General features: G+C 42.5%; 1 protein-coding gene across 7 annotated transcripts in view; it reads right to left on the bottom strand.

The window, feature by feature from the left end:
• Positions 1-21,915, bottom strand: part of DLGAP4 (DLG associated protein 4) — a 69,597-nt gene that overhangs the window by 4,970 nt on the left and 42,712 nt on the right. For 2 of the 7 annotated variants that reach the window (XM_084853900.1, XM_084853898.1), the window contains exons 2-7: positions 14,668-14,730; positions 13,942-14,303; positions 9,360-9,451; positions 8,465-8,874; positions 6,474-6,565; positions 1,605-1,757 (exon numbers count right to left, since the gene is read on the bottom strand). In XM_084853900.1, the coding sequence (XP_084710026.1) occupies positions 1,605-1,757; positions 6,474-6,565; positions 8,465-8,855 (636 nt within the window). In that variant the 5' untranslated portion in view covers positions 8,856-8,874; positions 9,360-9,451; positions 13,942-14,303; positions 14,668-14,730. Of the gene's footprint in view, positions 1-1,604; positions 1,758-6,473; positions 6,566-8,464; positions 8,875-9,359; positions 9,452-13,941; positions 14,731-21,915 lie in introns of all 7 variants that reach the window. The other 5 variants (XM_084853901.1, XM_084853899.1, XM_084853897.1 and 2 more) reach the window with 3 other exon arrangements.

The raw sequence follows: 21,915 nt of genomic DNA on the forward strand, positions 1-21,915 counted from the left end.
AAAATAAATAAATAAACAAATACACACACACACACACACACACACAGAGGGATGTGTGTGTACATATATATGTCTATATATCCATTTATCAGTTTTCTAATAAAATTCAACATGGTTAAAACTCTGAAGCACTTTCCATTTTCTTCTCCCTTTGCTAGTTCTAAAATTGGAATTGCACTCCTACAAATCTGTGCTTCTAATAGAATACCCAGGGAACACATAAATCAGCTTCTGATTATGGTTTACAACCAGGAGCAACTAACCCAGGGACTAATTTGAATTTTGCAAACTGCTAATGGAACCTATACTTTACATTAACAACTTATGCGACATTATTAAGAACTGACAGACTGACGCAGTTTTGTCTGCAGTAGTGATGTTACTTCCAGTTGCTCAGAGCATCTTGGGAGATGGATTTGGGTAACCCTGGGAACTGTTGGGCAAACAAAAAGGATTTCAAAAGAGGGGTGGGGATCACTGAACTAGTGACTAGGCACTGGGAGAAAGGGGGGAGTAGAACAGTATCATAAACAAGCAATGAATGTTCCCTGGTGGGATGCACCAGTGCCAGTGTTTTACAGACTGCAGGTGATATATAAGGGCAGAAGTACTAGAACTGATTAACTATTACGTATATGGGGCTGTCTCTGAAGACTGTTCAGAAACTGCAGTTGGTTTAGAATGCAGCTGTTAGGTTACTAATTGTGGCTGGTCATTTGGAGCATATGCTGGTGCTCAAAGAACTTCACTAGTTACTAGTCTGTTTCAGAGTGCAACTTAAAAAGTCCTTGTGCCTACCTTTAAAGCCCTATATGGCTTGGGATCCAAGCACCTGAAAGAATGCTTGCTCTCATGTACTGAGGTCACCCTTTGGAAGCTCTCCTCCAAGTGCCCCTGCCATCTAAGGGGAGGCAGATGGCGAGCAGAGAGAGGGCTTCCTCGGTTGGGGTGCCTCATTTCATTCCCCCTCCAGAGATTTTTGCCTGGCGCCAGCATTCTTATATTTTCAGTACCATGCACAGACATTTTTATTTCTGACTTTTTAATGTATTCTTGTTTTAACATGCTGTAAATGATGATATTCTATTTTGATTTTTGTATTTTATCTTGTTTTTACAAGCCACCCTGGAAGCACTGCATTAAATAAATCTTAATCATTAAAATTAAGAAATACATAAAACATCACTGTGATCAAGCAGTTTAGAGATACATACATACATATATATTTGTTGTTGTGTGTGATGTTTGTTCTATGGCATTACGCGAATGGTTTTATATTTTATATAATGTATTTTAATGGTTTTTAATTTTTGTGAACTGCCCAGACAGCTTTGGCTATGGGGCGATATAGAAATAAAATATATGACGCATACTTACTCAGAAGTAAATTCCACTAGAAATATTAACAGGTATTACTTCCTAGTAAGGCTTGGATCTGGCTGTCTTGCCTAACCCAGACCCAAGAAATTCCATAATTTCTCATGGAATTAGAAAATGTATCATCGTTGTTGTTGTTGTTATTATTATTATTTATTACAGAAAAACATGTTCTGCCTGAACTTGCACCACAGGAGTTTGGTTTCTATAAAGTTTTCCATGCTTACCTTCTTCTCCGGTGTCTCCGTCAATTGCCAGCCATTGGCCTTTAGGTGGTACAGCTCATCAAATTTCATGCTGATGTCTTCGATGGACAATTGTAAGAGATCCCAGAAACCGGCGAGGTCCTGTGCTGTGGGCCTGGGATTGGAATTGGGGTTCTGCAGAAAAGAAAATTTGAATGAGAAAACTAAGATGTTGTCGTTTCTATTACATGTAACCACTACAATTTAGAATTAGCATTCAAGATTAGAACTGCAGATAGTTTTTAAGTTCATGCTGAAAAGACTGAATCTCTCTGTCGTGGTAATTCACATGTATGTTCTGGATGCAACTGGCATATGCAATTTGAGAAACCTTTGGGTGTACTGCACCCCTTCATTATTGTCATTGTATTATATTTTGATATGCAAGATCATATGCAAGGCTGTTGACTTGTGGATAAATGGATTGACATTTTCTTCTCATTACAAAACAATAACAATTCTGTAGGGCCAAAATGGCAATCCCACCCCAAATTACTTAAAAAGAGGATCATGCTTTGCCCTCCCAAGAGTAAGCATTTGCAGCAGCCGCCGCCAATACAGATAGTTCCTTTCCTCAAATCCCCAGAGTACTCGGTTGAATCACAGGCAGCCTTAAATAGGCTGCAGTGTAGGGGCTGGCAGTGGGACGAGGATAATTGTCAGATACAGATAAGCCCAATGCATCAGTAAAATACATACAAGAACAAAACACTGTTCTCAAAGAGCTCAGTGTTTCTACCACTAGGTACCTGCCAAACCAAAATAAATTTGAAGTTGGCGTTTGTGTTTCCAAATTAATCTCACTGATCAGTTGTTCCACTTCAAACTGTAAATGATCTGTGTGCACCTAAGCCATTTTCTTTGCAACACTGTTCCTAAACCATTCCTTGTTGGGCAAAGTGATGAGATAACCACACAAGGGCTTCACATGCTACTTATCCCAAAACGTTCATAAAAATGCAGGCACAACACTGGATGAATGGCTGCTATTAATCCCAATATGAAAAGTAGTAATGCAGGAACTGGCCCATAACCTGTCCCAAAATCTCCTTTGTTCTCAAAGCAACAAGGTGACTCTTCAGAACACTTAAGTAAGTACAGATACAGAAGTCTAAAGCAGTTCTGCATGGAGGTCCTCTTAGGACAGATGTGATAAGCACATCAGATCTCTGTGCCTAGGCACATCCCTTTCACTCCAGATTTCCTGCCTGTTTGTATGGCAGTCACTGCATGGCGTCCTGTGTGGAGTACATGTGGTGTGGTCCGCATGCAGAAAGGTAAGAATTTGGTCATGAGTGAGATTCTATTTTGGGGCAACAGAGGAAAGAGTTGAGGGGGAAAAAGCGATGGGATTTTACGCTGAGAAAGCTAATGAACTACCATAATCACAATGGTGTTCTCATGTATCTTCGTTGATCCGTATTAACACATGGTTTTGATTTGCTGCAGTTCACAAATCTCCTGCTTGATGCATAGTAGTGCATTGCAAAGTGGGGTCTTGCAGCAAGGTGCTACAGTGTATACACAGGCCCTGGCAGGAGGGGAAGAGTTTTTAAATCTCATGGCACCTACCCCCAACCCCATGGCACCAATGCTCACTTCCAGGATGCTATCAATGGTTCCCTCTCACCTGACCATTTTCCCTCCCCCCACCAAACTAACACCTTCAACATCCTCTGGCTGAACTGCCCTCAGCCACAGACACTGCAAGTCTCTAGACTCTGCCCAACCTCAGATTCTCTTAGAATTTAAAGTTTAGATCACCTTTCCCATGCGCTCCCCTGAAATGAGTGTGAGTGCTGCCCACAGAAAACAGGATTTTAGCATAGCTGTGATTCAAGGGTGGGACAATGGTGCCCAGAAAAAGAGGTAGCCAGAAAAATAGTTCCTATCTTGTGTGTCCAGTGACAGGCCAGATGGTTGTTTTCAAGACTTTGCAATGCAATGTTCACATGCAATGACAGCCCATGGTTTAAACAACCCATGGGCTGTTGGGGACAAGTGGGAGAGAGCAGACATGCTGCCTGCAGTGCATCCTCCACTTCCACTTTTACTCAGCGACCCAGGCTGGGCTCCTCCATAAGTTGCTGAGCGTGCTGTCCGAACCCAGACCGCTGGGTTGTTTAGGGGCTAAACAACCCAGCAGTTCACCCATGGTTTGTTGCTGGGTTAACAACTCCCATGGGTTGTTTAAACCATGGATTAGTCATGACTGCATGGGGGCTCCTGCCTGCTTGCTTCTGTTTTGCAGAACCTAGGAATGCCCCGTGTTCCTGGGTTATTCACCATGATGTCCAAAACTGGCATTCTGGCTTGTTGAGGGAGAAACAACTAACAGTCTATGGGTTAAAACTCTGGGTGGTTTCTCCCTCAACAACCCACAGTGCCATGTTTGGATGTCACAGCAAATAACCTAGGAACATTCCTGGGTTGTTTCTCAAGGAGGAAGCAGATGAGTGGTTAGGTCAGGCCATGCGTAGTTGTTATGTGTGAACCGGACCAATAAGTTGAATAATTCTAGTATACACAGCTACTATGCTTTTCCTGGAATTTTCCTATTTCTATGCCCTCAACATTCTGCAGGTTATAAAAGGTTACCGGGTCATTTTTGTTTTGTTCTTAAAACATCTCTTTTAATTTACAAACCTATAATTCAGTGTGCTCAGGGAGCCTTGAGTATGTAGAAATCACCACCTCAAGTTTGGGTGGCTCCATTTTGCTCTTAAATTGATAGGCACTTGACCTATTAATTTTGCTTGTTATTACAGGGAATGATGTAACAATTCTGTAACAGAGAACAGGATATACACAAACTGTTCCTTTCTTTTTTTAACTCTACCCAGTAAACCAGGGGAACACATAATTTGTTAAATTGCACCGGAACCATGTATAAATCTGCAGTAGGCTAGTAACAGCTTCTGAAGTTACAATGTGAACAGTATCAGATAAATCCTATGGGGGTAGTAGAAGGAGAATCTGCAGTGGAGGAACTGCCAGTTCCAAAGCCCTAATGGGTTTGCAGCTGCCAGGGTGGAAGATGTGTGTGTGTGTGTGTGTGTGTGTGTGTGAGAGAGAGAGAGAGAGAGAGAGGGAGGGAGAGGGAGAGGGAGAGGGAGGGAGAGAGTTGGAGGGAGAGAGTTGGAGGGAGAGGGAGGGAGGGAGCTGGAGGGAGAGGGGGGGAGGGAGAGAGAGGGAGGGGGAGGGAGGGAAGAAGGGAAGGGGATGGAGAGGGAGGGGGAGGGAGGGAGCTGGAGGGAGAGGGGGGAGGGAGAGAGAGGGAGGGGGAGGGAGGGAGGGAGAGGGGGAGGGAGGGAAGGGGATGGAGAGGGAGGGGGAGGGAGGGAGAGCTGGAGGGGGAGGGAGGGGGAGGGAGGGAGAGCTGGAGGGAGAGGGAGGGAGGGGAGGGAGAAGGAGGGAGGGAGGGAGGGAGGGAGAGGGAGCTAGATGGAAAATAAGGAGCTGGCATGTATCTCCTCCTTTGTCAGGGGAACCTCAGCTCATCAATCCATTCCCAACATACCCCTTCCACCCCCACTTATTGTCATCAGAGCACCAACAGTAGAGGATCGATGGATGAAGTTTCCGCTGAGGTAATGAGGAGAGCTCCAGGTGCAGACCTCCCACTCTGACTGTGGTGAGAGGTCTGCAATATCCTATGGCCCCTGGGATGCCCTCCCATGGACCATAGGTTTGCACCTTTGGTTACTCCTGTATTAATCCAGAACATGTTTCTTAGCCTGCAAAAAACAATAATGGCATAAATGACAGACTTTGGGGATTGTCTGCCTGAATCACAATGTATTTGAAATAGGGCTATCGTCTACTGAAAGGAAACATTAACTGTGTGTGTTTTTAGTCAATTAAATTTCAGCAGCTCTGAAAAAAAGGCACACATGCTTGTGTTTTGTTTTAATGATATATATGTTCTAGCAGGTGTCATCTTAGAAGAGCCTTCTTCCCTCTCTCCCGTGTGTGTGTGTGTGTGTGTGCATGTGCAAGAGAGACTGGCTCTCTTAGGATGGTGTTTGCCATCTGCAGCTTTTCATGTTACTTGCACCGACAATGATATTCATAAAATCTGCTACCTGATTAGCTGGGGCAACCCCCGTTCACTCTAACAGTGTTTTTTAATCAATCAACCAGAGCAGTCCTAATTCAGTTTTTTTAAAATTATGAATCACATTTCTAGTTACGCTTAACCCCAAGGGGTCACAGAAATATGACCGAGGACCAGTTCAAGCAGGCGGTTGGACAGCAGATGAACTATTGTACAGGAAGGTTTTATTTTTATAAAGACATAAATTTTCAGGCTTCCTGGATGAACAAGTTCAGCCAAATGTTGTCTTCTTATGTAGGATGTGCTCCTATGAGCAGTGGAAACTCTGGTCACTGCTTTCATGGATGGAATATGGCATCAGCATTATCACATTTGGAAAAGTCAGAATGCTGAGCTTATATTGTACCTGGATATTATTTAACTTAACATTTATATTGTGCTTTTTGAACGTTCAGAGTGCAGAGTGTATGTGAAGCAATTTGAACACTTGGTAAACCTTACAACTGTCCTTTAAGGGTAGCTCAATATTATCCCCATATTGGAGATTGTGGGGAGGCTAAGAAAGAGAGAGGAGGGCACTGCAGAATCTTTGCCTGTCTTGGGAAAGTGATTATTCAACAGGTGGATGAGCAAATAAAAACCCAAACACCTACACCAAGATACTTGGCACAAGAGAATAAATAGTAGGCAGCATGCTGCTGCTATTTTTACTTCTTGGGCAAAAACCTAATAAGTGATAAAATATTCCCCTCATTTCTACAGTTTATAGCAATGGCAGAGATTTCCACACTCACCAAGTTTTGATCACAGAGGCCACGGAATTGCTGGAACTTCTGTGACATTAGTAATTGTGCGCTGCCCACTGCACTGAGGACTTTGCCTAAGACTGAAGAGAAAGTAAACTTAAGAAGGCAAGCAAGACAAAGCATTTCTAAAAACAGAACACAGAAGGAGATCTGAAGTCCAGGTGCCTCCTTTTGTTCTTCACAAAGATGTATCCCCCCCCACACACCCTTCAGTAACAGAAGGATTTTTTACTTAGAGCCATTAATGTCACGCCATTGAAAATGACTCATGGCCCCTCTGTCAGTGCATGTTTTGTTAGCCCTTGTTCTACTGCCAACAGCAATGCCTTATACAGCAGTCACCATCGGGAATGGCAGACAGCCACACTGCTACAAGATTCTTTGTTTGTAGAGTGCCAGTGAAGTCTAGCGGGGAGATTAAGACTCATTTCCTATTCTCCCAAAGTAGAGATGTAAAATTTCCAGAAATGTGGAGGCCATGGAAAAAAACAATTTTTTTTCCAGAAAAAACAGACATTTTGGAAAAATAGGAAAAATAAGTAATACTTATTTTTTTGTGCTCTTTTACACATCTCTTTGTTGCTTTAAGACAGCCTTCTCCAACCTAGTGCCCTTCAGATATTCTTTTCTTCAGCTCCCATCGTGGCCAATGGTCAGGAATGCTGGGCACTGTAGTCCAAAACATCCAGAGGGCACCAGGTTGGGGAGGGCTGCTTTAGGAACATAAAGCAGCCTTTCTGTTCCTAAAGTTATTTGATGTAAAATGTAGTTTGCTCATAAAATTATTATATTTTAAAACTTTAAAAAATAAACTCAGTGAATTTGTAATAATTGTCTGACTAGATTAGAACTACATTAAATGACTGCTAGAGCATCAGAAACACAGAACTCTACAGAACAAAACCCAAACTGTCAAGAGTGCACAATGGTGGCTCTACTCACATGCTGGGAAACTGAGCATAAATGTCTATCAGTAGAATATATATTTAGTTCAATAATTTTAATAAGGAATGAAAGAAGAACTATGCTGGGAATCTTACAGAGAGGATTAAAAAAACATTTTTCCCTATGGCTTCTTTATTTCCAGACATTATACATCTCTAGCCTTTCTATAAAAGTGTTCTTATTTCATAGTTTTTAGAAATCATTTTGGGAGTAGTATAGGCTGGGTAACAATACATAAATACTTTGTCTTAAATTCTAAAAGAAAATATTTCATAATTTAAAGTTGTTCAATTTTTTGGGAAAAAACAAAAATGATCCTTGGAAAAAAATGAGAAAAAAACCCTTTCTCCTGAATTTTTCCGTTTTTTTCTGGACCCTCACATCTCTATCCCAAAGCCCCTCTGTGGGATTTAAGGCTATAATGCCAACATCAGTATCCAACATTTTGAGCACAACTGTCCTCATCACAGATTTGTGACCAATGGCTTCCTATTTACCATTCTCCACTTGACACTGACTTAATTCTAAATATTTCCAAGTGCTTTAAAAAAAGCCATATACATGCAAGCATGCATTTATGAACACACACACAGTGAAAAGTTTTGGAACTGATATGTTCTAAAAAAAGACCTATCCACTCCCCAATCACATTTGAAGGTCTCAAGAAAGCACTCTTACTTAGGATCAATTTACATTTCTTCAGAATGTGGAGCGCAGATGACATAGCTGAGGGTGATCCTAAGGAACGTAAAGATTCCAGATTCTGTCTAGAGTATCACTGAAAACAATGGAGCAGAGGTGCTACAGAGGTTCCTTGCCATTGAATGTAAAATCCTGAAGAAAGCACGTGAGCAAAGATTAAGAGTTTCCACTCCCTTTCTCTGCAAGATCCCTAGAGAACAGAGATGAAGAGCTTTCCTCAATACTCAGCTTTCTGGCCCAGCCTTGCACTCATTCACATACTATGTGCCAGCAAAAGATTTGCCCATTTTAGGCTTCACAATCTCACTTCTCACCAGTGCCACTTTACTAACCTTCTTCAGAGAGATTATTCTCTTTGGTCTCTTGGTCCATCTGACGACACCACCCTTCTAACCTTTCCGTCTCTGCCTGCAGCAGCTTCTGAAACCAGTACCCGTCCCTTCGGCAAGCTCCTGGTTGCGTCGGTTCTGATGGAGTATTGGTGGACGTTTCAAGCCAAGGGTCAGGAGGAGGAAGAGAGGAAGGCTCTAGAGCTGGGTCATTGCTATCTCCATAGGAGAGGTTTCTCTTGATCTGGGAGGGCACGGCTGTTTGCCTCGCACTGGCATCAAGGCTGTTGGAGTTGTTGCATGGGGGACATTCCACGAGGCTTCTCTCGGATGATTTACAGGTAGAGTGATTCGGTTCTTGCGAGTCAGAATCTGTATCCTGCTTGGTAGACATGTTGCGAGAGTGGCTGTTGCTACAAAGAGAAGAGGGGTAAGAGAGAATCAGAAGAGGCAGCCCTAATGGGGGGCTGGGTTTGTTACAAGGCACACACAGAGACAACCGTTTGCATTTTGTTCATGGCATCTGCAGCTGAACCGCATTTCCTGGCCCATCCCTCTCTGCACACAGATACGCACACACCACACATGCAGACAGACAAAATCATAAGGTTGCCTGCTTACTGCAATAGGCCATCCAAACAAAGCCTGGCACGCATCTATAATTACATTTCCAGTTCTATTTTTGTTTTTCATTTCAGGCTTCCAATGATTTGCTTACATTACTAAGCCAACTTTTTGGGGGCAAGAGCACATGCTGCTGAGAAAGGGCTTGGTGACCCACCACTGCTCAGCTGTGATTTGAGATAGGAAAAAAGAAACAGGGAACTAAACTGTAAAATGGGAAACCGCAGCTGGAAGGGGTTTTTAAAAGAAGAAGAAGCCTGCGTCTTCCACTTACCGCCACTCGTCCTCTACCTGTACCCCGATGGACTGGAATTTGGTGGCTGATGGAGGGGGCTCCTCTTTTGCCACTGGCTGAAGGCAGTCAACCTTATTAACAAAAAGATACAAACAAAAAAAACAAAAACACAAAAACTTGCTGCTAGAATTCACATTAGAAGGAAAGAGGCATGCATGCACACAAACACACAGAGTGATCATGCAGACACCACACACCAAAAGACAGCATATTCTTTTTTTTAAACCATAACGAATCTGAAATGAGGCCAAAAGAGATGTTCATTGACCAACATTTACTCAACATGGCCACAAACTTGGGGGGTGGGGTGGGAAAGAAGAGAAAGTGGAGAAGAGAGAGGAAATCAAGGCTGCTGACACAGCAACCGAGGTTACATTGTCCTACTAAAAGATAATTTTAAGACAGTTGCTGTTCACGTTTGATTCCGTTTACTCAGGCATGTTTAACTGAGTAGTTATGTACCTGTGGCTTGAAGTTTTGAACAGTTTCTATGCTTTCTTTAGTTTAATAAGGGCACAATCCTATGCATGTTCAGACAGAAAAAAGGTCTCACAATTCCCAGCATGGGAGTTGTGGGACATTTTTCTGTCTAAACATGCATAGGGTTGCACCCTAAGACGACCCTAGAGGGAACTTTAGAGGCAGGAGCATAACAAAAATAGAACTCTGAACAGGCCACATACAGTTATAGCCAATACAGTTATTGGCTTTATTACACAATGCCATACAGATACTGGGTCAGCTTTGCCATTAACAAGAAGGCACATAGAGAAATGCCATCTCTCTGGGACCAACCCCCTAATTATTTAGAATGCTGAAGTGGCTGGACTACAGCTGGTAATAGGAGCAGGGATATTAATGTTTGAGATATTCTTTAAAGTTGCTTTTAACTGGATATTTTGAAGTAACACCATCCATCTAAGAATGGACCAGGAAAAAAACTACCTGCAATAAATAAAGCTTTTTGCTTATATAAAGAATTGGTGTCAAGGTAGCACTGGTAAGGAATCTAGACTCCAGCAAAGCAGTTCATGGTGCACTTAAAGCTTTTTTGGTGAAGGCACAGTGACTGTACCCAGAGCAACGCCAATAACTATCGACAAGATGGTATATAGCACCAACTGGCTTGACAACTTATAGGTATAGAGAGTGAGAGTGCGCTTCCCAGCTGCAAATATGCCACCAACTTATTAGTTAATATGGAAGGTTTTTGTTTACTTTGGCACTGTAAACTCAGACTTTTCCTTTAGTGCTGTGCTTGTGCCAACGTACCACCAGGAGCGTAATTTTGCATTCCCCATAGAAACATTAAAGGACAGGATGGGGAGAAGAGATGAAATAGTATAACAACAGAGAGAAGGTGGTCACTTTTCCCCCTTTTATGCAAGGGAAATTGAGCAGGAGAGGGGAACTTCACAGGTTTAAGCTATCTAACTAAATATGAAGAAAAGGAGGGGATAAATAAATAAATAAATACATGGTAGGTGTTCTAGAAGATGTGAAAAATGAGAGGGTTTGCTAGTGTTCCCCCCCCACACACATTTTTAAGAGCTATATAAGTGGTCCTACAATTGGGGTACAACAAGGGGGAATGCTTATCTTCTGAACAATTTTTAGATGGTAAATGTCATTGCAAAATGGAGTAGGGACAGAGGAGTGCTTAGGGATGTACGAGAATGTTGTTCATGTTTGAAAAAGTGACAAAAATACCTCTCTTGGAAAAGGCCCTGCTTGGAAAAAGCTCACACATTCTTGAGCTTGCAATTGCATTTGCAAAATGCATCCTTTTTGAAAAATGTATTTAAAAAAAGATGCAGTTTCATGCTTTACTGTGGGGAAAGCCCAGAAAGCCCGCATTTGGGTGCATGCTTGGAAAAGTGTGCTTTTTTCCTGTTCAAAACTGCACACTATTCCTGTTCGGGGGGGAGGGGGAATGGGACGATACCATGCTCACATTTGCAAGTGAGAATGAGACAAAACAAAGATCGGAGTGAGAAAAGGAGAGTCTTGATGAGCACAAAAGTCACCTTAGGAGTACTCTATAATGTCATAGGCATTATCCAATAAGCGCCCATAATACCTCTACGACATTTCTCACACTTTCAAGTACTGGGGAAAGGTAATAATCCTATGCATGTTTAGACAGAAGGAAGTCCTACAACTCTCAGCATGCCCCAGCCACCTATGCTGGGAGATGTAGGACTGTCTTCTATCTAAACATGCATATGACTGCACCTTAACTTGTGCTGATGATGTTAGATTTGCCAAGTTTTTAAAAAGCTTGTTTCGCTATTGCATTGTTTTAATACTGGTTGGGTTTTTTTGTTTTTTGTTTAATGATATAACTGGCAAGCTGCTCTTTTTAGGACAGAAGAAATGGGGTACAGATTATTTTATAAATAAATACATACATTTGGAGGTTAGACACCTGGGTCCTTTGCAACAAGTGAACAACATGCACTTTTGCTGTAAGTTGGTCACTTGGAAAGCCTCTTATACATCATAAATCAAAACTCGAAGGTTTTGTGTAGCAAAGGACAGGTATTTGTTGACATTTTAGAATATCTGTACCTGCTCACTACTATTGCACTAAGATTTGCATACAGATACTTCCTTACTTAGGTGAGTGCAAGCCTATTTTGCACAGCAGGGGAAATGACTGACTGCAAAGTCTCCAGTGAAGCAACAACTTGTAACTGTTTTGGAAATTTGACAGCTGAAGGCAGAATATCACTTTTTTTTTTTAAGTGTTTCCAAATCAGCCACCGTTTTTGGACCAAGTGCAGCAGTGCATACATTCCTGACTATACCCCTACCATTGCCATAAGTCTGCTTGTAATTTTATAGGACATCCAGGAACAGAACCATCATCATTTCTATAGAAATCCAATTTGAATATATGTTCAAGCACCCTTGGAATGACACTTCTGAGAACTATGCCACACAATGTTTGAATTGATATGTTCAGATGCGTTTTACCTAAGTGCTCAGTTAGAATATCTGCAAAGGAAAAGACCAAACTAAGTGAAATTTTATTGACTGACAGGAAACAGGCAAGTTTTACCTCACTGTATGTGGTATATGGATGTACGACGTGCCTGGCATGAGAAGCAACATCACTGGATTTTTCTTCACAAGATAAACCATCTTGTGGTTTAGAAATGAGCTAGTTAGATTTTACGAAGTGTATTTTATGATGCTTTTGAAAATCCGATGCCTCTAGAGTTTGGGGGGAGCCAAACTCCCTAACCCTAACACGTGCTTGTTTCAAGGGCTTCCTTTAAGGCAGGAGAAATACTCACACACAAAAAAGGATGGATGCTAGATTGCTTCTTAGAATGGCTGCCCTATAACTGTTTCTCTCTTGTGGCTTCAGCAGGTAGACCTTACTTCCAAACTTAGTGTGTGCCATGCTGAAATACGTGGTGCTGCTGGTGAGGAATTTCCCTACAGGCCGGATCACTCAGCAATTCTGGTTCTCTCTCCTCCTGCAGACATCCCATTCATCTCTGGCTCTTGGTCTTATTCTGCATCAACAACGGCCAACCTTTTGGCAACTGTGCCAAAATCAAGTCGCGCCCTGTGCTTTGGTGTCATTTTGCATCTAGCCTATTAAGCCAGAGAGTAGGAAGCACAGGAAAGAAAAACGGAACTGCAGGTCTGACTATGGCATAGCCACATCCATGACTCATGCTGCGCCTGTTTGTGTCTGCCACAGACTTTTGCTGCCTGTGCCACTGTGACATCCATGCCACAGGTTGTGCACCCATGTTCTAGAGGCACTTAAGGGAGGGTGCACAACCTGTTTGGCCCCAAGGGCCACACATGATGCTGGCTTTGGGGCTGGGCCACCTGCGCGTGCGCGCACACGCGCACGCACGCGCATGCACGCACACACAGATATACACACATCCAAGCGACCCTGATGCAAATGCCTCTTTCCTCACTGGTAGCAGCAGTGGGGAAAGAGCAAACCATATGAGAGTTGCTGGGGGAGGAAGTGGAGAACCCACTCTGCACCCCATCTCCCAGCGATCCTGATACAGATTGCTCTTTCCTCACTGCTCTTACTAGCAAGGAAAGAGCAATCTGTATCAGGATTGCTGGGAGAGGGAATTCAGCAGCAGGGGGACACTTGGGCACCATGAATAAGGCCTTGGAGGGCCACATGTGGCCCCCAGGCCATGGCTTGTGTACTCCCTCTTTAAGGGGAGACAGCCTTAGTTCTTTCTACCTGCTTTTCCTGTGGCACCCTATACACATGGTTAACTACAGGGCTACATAATCCCCCCTATGTGTGGCATGACCTGAAAAGAATGTGGAGATATGGAGGGGCCTGCTAAGAGGACAGAAGGGCTAGTAGAGCTCTATGAAATCCTTACCTAATGGCCTGCTACATATGCCCTACTGCATTTCTCCTCAAGGGCCCCTGAAGTTTTATACAGTCGTACGTCTCTAGAGGCATAGAGAGGCCACCAGAGCAGTTAAACAGATATGCACATATAAAAATGGTTACACTAAGAACATCTTCTAGTGCTAATGAGAACAAACAATTCCATACTTGTATTCCTATAGATGACAGCTTCCTTTTGGGGATATTCTCCACTTTGGGCTCTTCGTTAGTCAGTGTTCCTTTGTCACTTTTCAAGGCTGCATTTTTCTGGGGTAACTCAGGAGGCTCTCTGGCTGGAGTCACAATGCTTCCCCTCGTCACGCTTGGGGGTCTGGTGCTGTCTAAACTATCTGAGGAATTGCTCAGTCCCGACTGGCTGTTGACTTCACTCTTGTGGTCCTGGTTGTCCAGGTAGCTGTCTTGTGCCGATTCAGTGCTGCTCTGCACTGTGACAGAGATGAACGGCTTTGAGGTGGTCCGGGGCGGGACTGGTGGTGGTGTTTTTTTATATCCCACTAGGCATGCCGAACCTGCGACAGTGGAAGCGAGGAAGTAAAGGGGAGAGAAAGGAAGAGAAAGCAGCAAAGATCCAGTGAATAGAAAGATAAAGCAGAATTAGTAACAATGTTCAGAGAAGCTAACAAGCACAGATGCAGAATATACTAGTCAAGCCAGCAGAACGCACAGAGCAGCCCAAACCAAAGCACATTAATAGCCAGCACTATCCTGTTGTGAAATTCAAGAGGAACGTCATAACACAGACTGGAAGATAATGAGAAAAGTGAGGAAGACCCCTCCAGAAAGCTATAACGCAAGCAGTGCTTGCTACAGGGCTACAGTGGTTGCAAAGAAGCCTGCCATTTTGCTTTATATTTAAGGTCCTGATAAAACCACCTCTTGGTGTTTGAACCCATCAGTCGAAAAGTTTCAGTCTCTTGACTAAGCTGGTACTTGTACCTAGAAAAGGAGAAATGCCATAAAAGGATTCTGTCAGGCAACAGCCATGTTCACTTTGCTGATAAACAACCTCTTGGAGAATTAAAGCTCCAAGTCTGTTAATGGCCACCCACATTCTGGAGCTAGAATCATGGGGCATTCCGCATCTTTCTTGATGCGGAACTGAACATAAACTCTGTAATATATTCCCAAGGGTAGCCATGTTAGTCTGTTGCAGCAATAACATTACATGTCTGCATATATGAATCTGTGAGTAAAATATTCATGTTATAAGTCTATGTTTATGCTGAGTATGTCTAGGGTGAGAGTGGGATGAGTGGCAGGAAGAATGGTGGACTGCATATGTGTGATGATTGGCTGTGTGAGTGAGAGAGGGTGTGCGTGCGCGCTACATAAACTATGGGCTGTGCTTGTGTGTGTCAGACAGGGTTCAGAGAAGAGACAGGGATATGATTTGATAGGGATATAGGATTTTAGGATTGAGAACTGTGAGAGAGAGAGGGAGGCCTGTGGTGATTTGTGAAGTGACTGCTCGAGCGTGTAATCTGGAGGATGAGAGAACGGATATTAATACAACCATTAAGAATTGCTTATTTACTGTTCAACAACTTATTCGCTGTAGTTAATAAAGTTTATTGGTTTAACCAAATCCTACACCTTCTGCTCTTGGCTATGTAAGGAGAAGGTAATTACAGAAACAATACAGGTGACATTATAAACAACTGTGTCCTCACAGATAGAGGGTTGAGTGTGGGTTGGACCTGAGCCTTAAAGGTCCTGATGGCAGCATGATTGTGTGTGGGGAAGCTGTTTTCTACTTGGGGTGAGAAAGGCTTTCGAGAAGGGGCATTCTCACTGGGAAGGGGCAGGAATGCCACATAGCACCTTAAAGACTAAACCACTTTATTATGGCAAAAGCTTTTGTGAACTACAGTCCACTTCAGATGCATATGTCAGACATTCTGTAGTTACCACTAAAGAAAGTTAGCATGTGATGAGGTGGACTCTAGACCACAAAAGCATATGCCATAATAATTGTTTACTACAAAGTGTACAGGACTTTTTCCTATAATATATACAGCTCCAGCCAGAGCAGGATCTCACAAATTGGATGGGCTTATCTAGAACAACAAGTTTCACTTGGATCTGGATCTAAGCTAACTCACTGCAGAATATTGATGCATACTTTCATAGTTGACATGATAGTAGAAATCTTCATTCTTCTCTAGAGACCACATAAAATGCCCTACACAGTTTAACAACAAAAGCCAGTTTTCATTGTGAATTAATTTGTTGAATTCAGTTTTTTTATGGTTCCAAATGTGTGAATTTGTATATTTTAACAGATGTTGTGTATTTAAAATGGGTTTAACTTACTTAGTAAATCACCTTGAACATTTTAGGTGAAAAAAATGTGTGATATGTTACTGTTTGGTTCGTTCCTTTGACTTAAGTCTTCAGGCCCACAGTGGCTAGCTGACTGGCTGTGGTTGAATGTAACAATAAACTATGGTTTATCATGATGGGAATAAGGAGCTTCAGCCTTGCACACTCCCCTCTCCCTTCTTTACCTTGAGCACAGCTGCAAGGAGATTGGAAGCGTTTGTTTCCAAGTTTGACTAACCACAGTTTAGCATTATGTCTGAACCTGGATAAATTGTGGTTAATCTTAACTATGATTTATTGAAACATCCACTTCATAAACCACGGTTTGAGGTTGGCTAGTTTCAGTTAACCATAATTAAGAACTTAAGAAGAACTATGCTGCATCAAACAAAGGGTCCATTTGGTCCAGCATTCTGTACACACAGTAGCCAACCAGCTGCCTGTGGAATCCCACAAGTATGATGTGCATGCAGTAGCACCCTCCCTCTCATGTTCTCCAGCAACTGGTATACATAAGCATACTGCCTCTGATACTGAAGGTAGCATGTAGTCATCATGACTAGTAGCCATTGATAATCTTAACTATGGAGGATATGGCTAACTACAGTTTGGGTTCAGACACAGCATTAATCTTTGGTTAATTTAAAAATGGAAGCAAAAGCTTCCGACCTCCTCCTTGCTTCCGTTCAAGTGGAGAGGAGAGGAAAAGGGAGGGTGCTTGCAAGCCCAAGGCATGGTTTATTATTTCATCTTTACTGCCTCTAAGTAATCTGTGTGCAACCCCCTTAGTCTGGTTAATTTAATGAAATAGTCCAAAGCTATTTCTATTTCAACTAGTACTAAAAGGAAGATGTGAGTAGCTGGAGAACATACTTATCCTTGTTTGTAAGACTCAGCTGAACGAAGGCAGTTGTACACCCTGAGCTATCATCCATACAATACTACCTGCCATGGCTTGCACTGGGTTTTTATTCAACTAAAGACACACCACCAGTATTCTAAGGTCCATACACAAACATGAACAGCAGCACTATCACTCCCCCTAACAGTAAACTCAAGTGGTGAGTGCCAACAGAAATGGAGCCAAAACAGAACCACACACAAACAAGAGGGAGCTAGCAGCATGCTCAGGGGAACACCGAAGTTTGCAGAAGTAGAACAAATCTGTTTCTTAAAACTTAAGGGGAAACCCACCCCAAAACATAGCCCAATTAGGATTGAGCAGGCTTGGTAACTACAGAAATACCGAGTGTTAGTTGTGGGATAAAGGAAGATGGGGATGGGTCAGGCCTGCTAGAAGAGGGCATGGTTGGGGGAAAAAGGAAGATGGGGATGGGCCAGGCCTGCTAGAAGAGGGCATGGTTGGTTGGCAGGAAAACTGAACAGGAGCAGTCCTGCTAGGAGGGAGGATACACTGCAACATTTTGTTGCAGCTTCCATGTGTCACGTATTTAAAATCTGCATCTTTTACCTGCCCTGTTTTCAGCCACCACTAAAAGGTAGCCTTGACATACTCTGACAGAAATTACAGGGAGTTTCCTAGGGAGTTTGCAATATGAACACTTGAACTCCAATTCTCCTCTTCAGTATTAATTCTGAAGAAGTACTGGGACTGAATGGTCAGGAATCTGAATAGGAAGGAGGAGGAAGTACAGCTCAAAAGCCTAATGGAGTCTTCACACATACAGAAGTGGCTGTTGTCAGTCAGGTTTGTAATATGAATGTAAGGCATATATTGGCCAGAATGCTAATTTGAATTGCTAACATCAGATCTGGGGGAGGAGAGGTAACATAAAAAGCAGGACAGACTGGAAAGCTATTTAAGCCCTAGATGATGGTCTAACGGAAACCAATAATAATTAGGAAGCTAGGAGTTAGTCTCTCCCCACCCCCAGAGGGAACAGCTCTCTATAAAGAATAATCTGCTTCAGTCACCCAAAGGGGATGAGGTCACAAGCCTGTCATAGAACAAGAAAAGCACTGAAATAAACATTTCAGCAAAACATCCATGTTTAGGAAGATCTACACACACACACACACACGCTCTACAAGGTTATGCCTTAGAGGTAACCAAATCTCCCTCCAGTATGAGCAAACTACAGCTAATTTAATTAGCATTATTCTTTAGCTTTCAGATGAGCAAGTATCCCATTTTCTATTTCACCTAAATTCTACATTAGGAGATTTCACCTCAAGCAGCCAGTTAAAAGGACAGTACAAATAATCTTTGGCCTGTTGTATGCTCTATTAGAGCACAGAATATCTTCAAAAGAATGGTAAACGTGTATATCATTCTGAAGAAGTGGTTACCATTCATACCATTAAGGATGCAATCCTACACATGTTTAGACAGAAATAAGTCCTACACTGGCTGGAGAATGCTGGAAGTTGTAGGACTTATTTCTGTGTAAACATGCATAGGATTGCACCCTAAGAGGTGGTCATACTTTCTAGGAAATCTTTCTTTATGGCTATGTACACACACACTTCTCTTTCTTGTAAAAACAAACACAAGTGATAAACATTCCTTGGTGGCAGGTTACTGGAATAAACCAAGTGTCTTAATGAAAAACTTGTAGTATTTTAAGAGAAATTGAACCCTATTCATGAAGGGCCAGCTAATGCATGGAGGGGAAGTGGGACTAGAGGTAGCAACCTTGTATTAACATCCTGTAAAAAACATCTTAATACAAAAAAACAAAACAAAACAGATCATCTTGGCCGGCTTCCAGGAAGCTAGTAGCCGTAGGTACTGGAGGTAGCACATAGCCCTCAAGCTTAGTAGCCACTGATAGACCTCCTCCTGGAATTTGTCTAACCCCTTTTAAAGCTATTCAACTCCTTGTGACACATTACACTTGAAACACAAGTCATTTTGTCTCCACATATGTATAGCGTACATAGCCACGCTGTTCTGTTGTCCTCATCACTGTGTTTTAAGGAATGCCATTAAAAAGAAAGAGGGAAACAAGCTATTTAATTTAAATTGCCACAAATTTACCATCAACAAGTTTTGTTGCATTTTTTAAAAAAGCATTAAAGTGGTATGACACTCTGGAAAGGTTTCTCTGGGACCACTCTGGCAGCAAAATAACCTCACTGGGTTCATGTCAGAGGTTGATAGATTCAAGAAGAATATTGTGCAATTGTTTTCCAGAAAGCTATGGGAAAGCTTCTGTAGGTATAGGGGTGAGACTTCCAACTAAATCCTACAAAATGGCTCCTGCAGGATCAAGATGGTAGGCTCTGCCAACCTACCTGATATTTACCAAGTGTAGCCTAGAAAGCATCACACAGAATACCAAATTAACACTTTTCATGTTCTACCCTGCCTACATTAACATTCACATATGACACACATGACACTAAAGAGAGGTTCAAAGGTGCATTTGAGGCTGACATGTAAAACTGCTCAATCTGAACATTCAGAGATAAGTAGATCTATACTAGAGAATGGCACTCTTACCACGGAGATTTTTCTAAACTATTTTGGGAGTTGTGCATAAAATTGGGTTTAGATTTTAAGACATGTTTCCATGGCAATAGCTATTCTCTCAAAATAAGTGTTTGATTGCTCACTATGGACCCTGGGAGTGATTGTTAACATCTTAAATTTAGACAGGGGAGAAAGATCATTGATGTCATTTCAGAATAACCTACATTTCTCAATGAAGAAAACATCTCTCTGTCTGAGCCTCCTATCACCTGCCATCACCTTTTCTGAGAGAGGATTGATTTGAATACCTCTTCAAATATCTTTCAAGATTGCTAACTATATGCAATCTGTATGACAATTATATAAAATGGGCCTCAAGGGAGCCACCATTTCCCAAAGCAGATCAGTGAGATGCAGAATGGGTGAGTTTGCCTTTATATAGGGCAAAGTTGCAAAGACAGCTTGTTTGTGATGTTACAACATCAAAACAAGGAATAGTATGTAGCCCAAAATACATCTATTCCCAATTAGATGACAGCAGCTCCAAACTGTGATGACAGCACAGAATATAGCTAATATGATTCTGTGAGAAGGAAAAAAACACTTGGGACTACATATAAGAAATACTGGGTTGGATCCCAAGATCCTGTGAACAGATTTGTGCAAAGGGCACTCCTTGTACCTGCTAACAGAAAGACGGGGGCAGTTATTGGCAACTTCCCTCCCCACATCACCTCCCATGCTGCAGAGGAGATTGTGGGGGTAGTGCACAAATGACTGCAGGGGGAAATCAGTGAGAATTGTTTCCAACCCCCTTCTGTGATCAAAGGCCATTCCATTCCATTCCATTCCATACCTTCCATGTGAACAGGAGGGTATTTCTAGATCAAACCCATTGTCCCTGGTTTAATCTTGTTCTCTTCCCTGCAGCCCTCCCATCTCACCATTCCCAAGTTGAAGGGAAGATTCAGAGAATTCCACACAACAGCTGCTACTAAAACTATAGGATGGCCAGTTTCTTCACATCCAATTTTCTCACTTTTCTACATTAACCATAATCATAACCATAGCCATACTCTATCTTCCACCTTAATATAATCAGCAACATTATCTCATTTCTGGAAGAGGAGATCAGTAAATAGGGAAATGTCCAATTCCAATACTTTCCCAAGTTAATTTCTCTCTCCCCCCCTGGCCCCCCACAGACCACAGATTTTATTTTCTTCTGGGAACTCCCACAATAATTGCATCAATGTACAAAAGGCATTGACCTACATTCTGCCTCCCTGCTGCTAAGGCCTATATCACGTTTCTAACAGCTAGTTCTTATTGAAGCGATCTTGATTTCTTTTTCTGGAAGCTCCATTTGTCACACTTTTAAAAAGAAAAAAAAAATAGAACAGTAGCTTACTATTTTTGAACTGTGGTGCTGGAGAAGACTCTTACGAGTCCCCTGGACTGCAAGGAGGTCAAATCAGTCCATCCTAAAGGAAATCAACCCTGACTGCTCATTGGAAGGACAGATACTGAAGCTGAAGCTCAAATATTTTGGCCACCTAATGCGAAGAGAAAACTCTCTGGAAAAGACCCTGATGCTGGGAAAGACTGAAGGCAAATGGAGAAGGGGACGGCAGAGGATGAGATGGCTAGATAGTATCACCGATGCAATGAATATGAACTTGAGCACACTCCGGGAGAGAGCGCAGGACAGGAAGGCCTGGCGTGCTATGGTCCATGGGGTCACGAAGAGTCGGTCACGACTGAATGACTGAACAACAAAGCTTACTATTTAGTACATTTCTAATCCTACTTTTCTTCCATCATGGAACCCAAGGCAGACTTCTATCCAGGCACTGGGCAGACCCAGACCTGCTTAGCTTCAGTTAGGTCTTTATATCATGTGCCCCCAGACCATGCTCTATATTTCTATTTACACCAGGTAAGTATTTGGGTTTCCCAAAAAATATACAGGATACCCAAAGAGCAACCACAACAAAACAGCAGCATTACCAATGAACAGATCAATTAAAAGCTATTTGAAAGAGGTGAGTTTTCAAAGCCTGTTTAAATACTCAAGTTGAGGGGGGGGGAATCACACATCCCCTGGGAGGCTGTTTCACAGGGACCACAACTGAGAAGGCCCTGTCTCTGGTGTTCAGGAATCTAACTGAGCTTAAATGCTGGCCAACAAGTAGGGCCTCCAATGCTGATCTTAAAAGCATGGGCAGGTTCAGATGGGTGCCCTTCAAATAACCTGGCCCCAAAACATTTAGGGCAGCCTTCCCCATCCTGGTGTAGTCCAAAACATCTGAAGGACACCAGGTTAGGGAAGGCTGATTTAGGTTTTTAAAGGCCAAATCCAA

Source organism: Heloderma suspectum, chromosome 4 (genome assembly GCF_057233095.1).
Source record: "Heloderma suspectum isolate Gila_16-S chromosome 4, 16-S_ref, whole genome shotgun sequence".
Classification (NCBI taxonomy): domain Eukaryota; kingdom Metazoa; phylum Chordata; class Lepidosauria; order Squamata; family Helodermatidae; genus Heloderma; species Heloderma suspectum.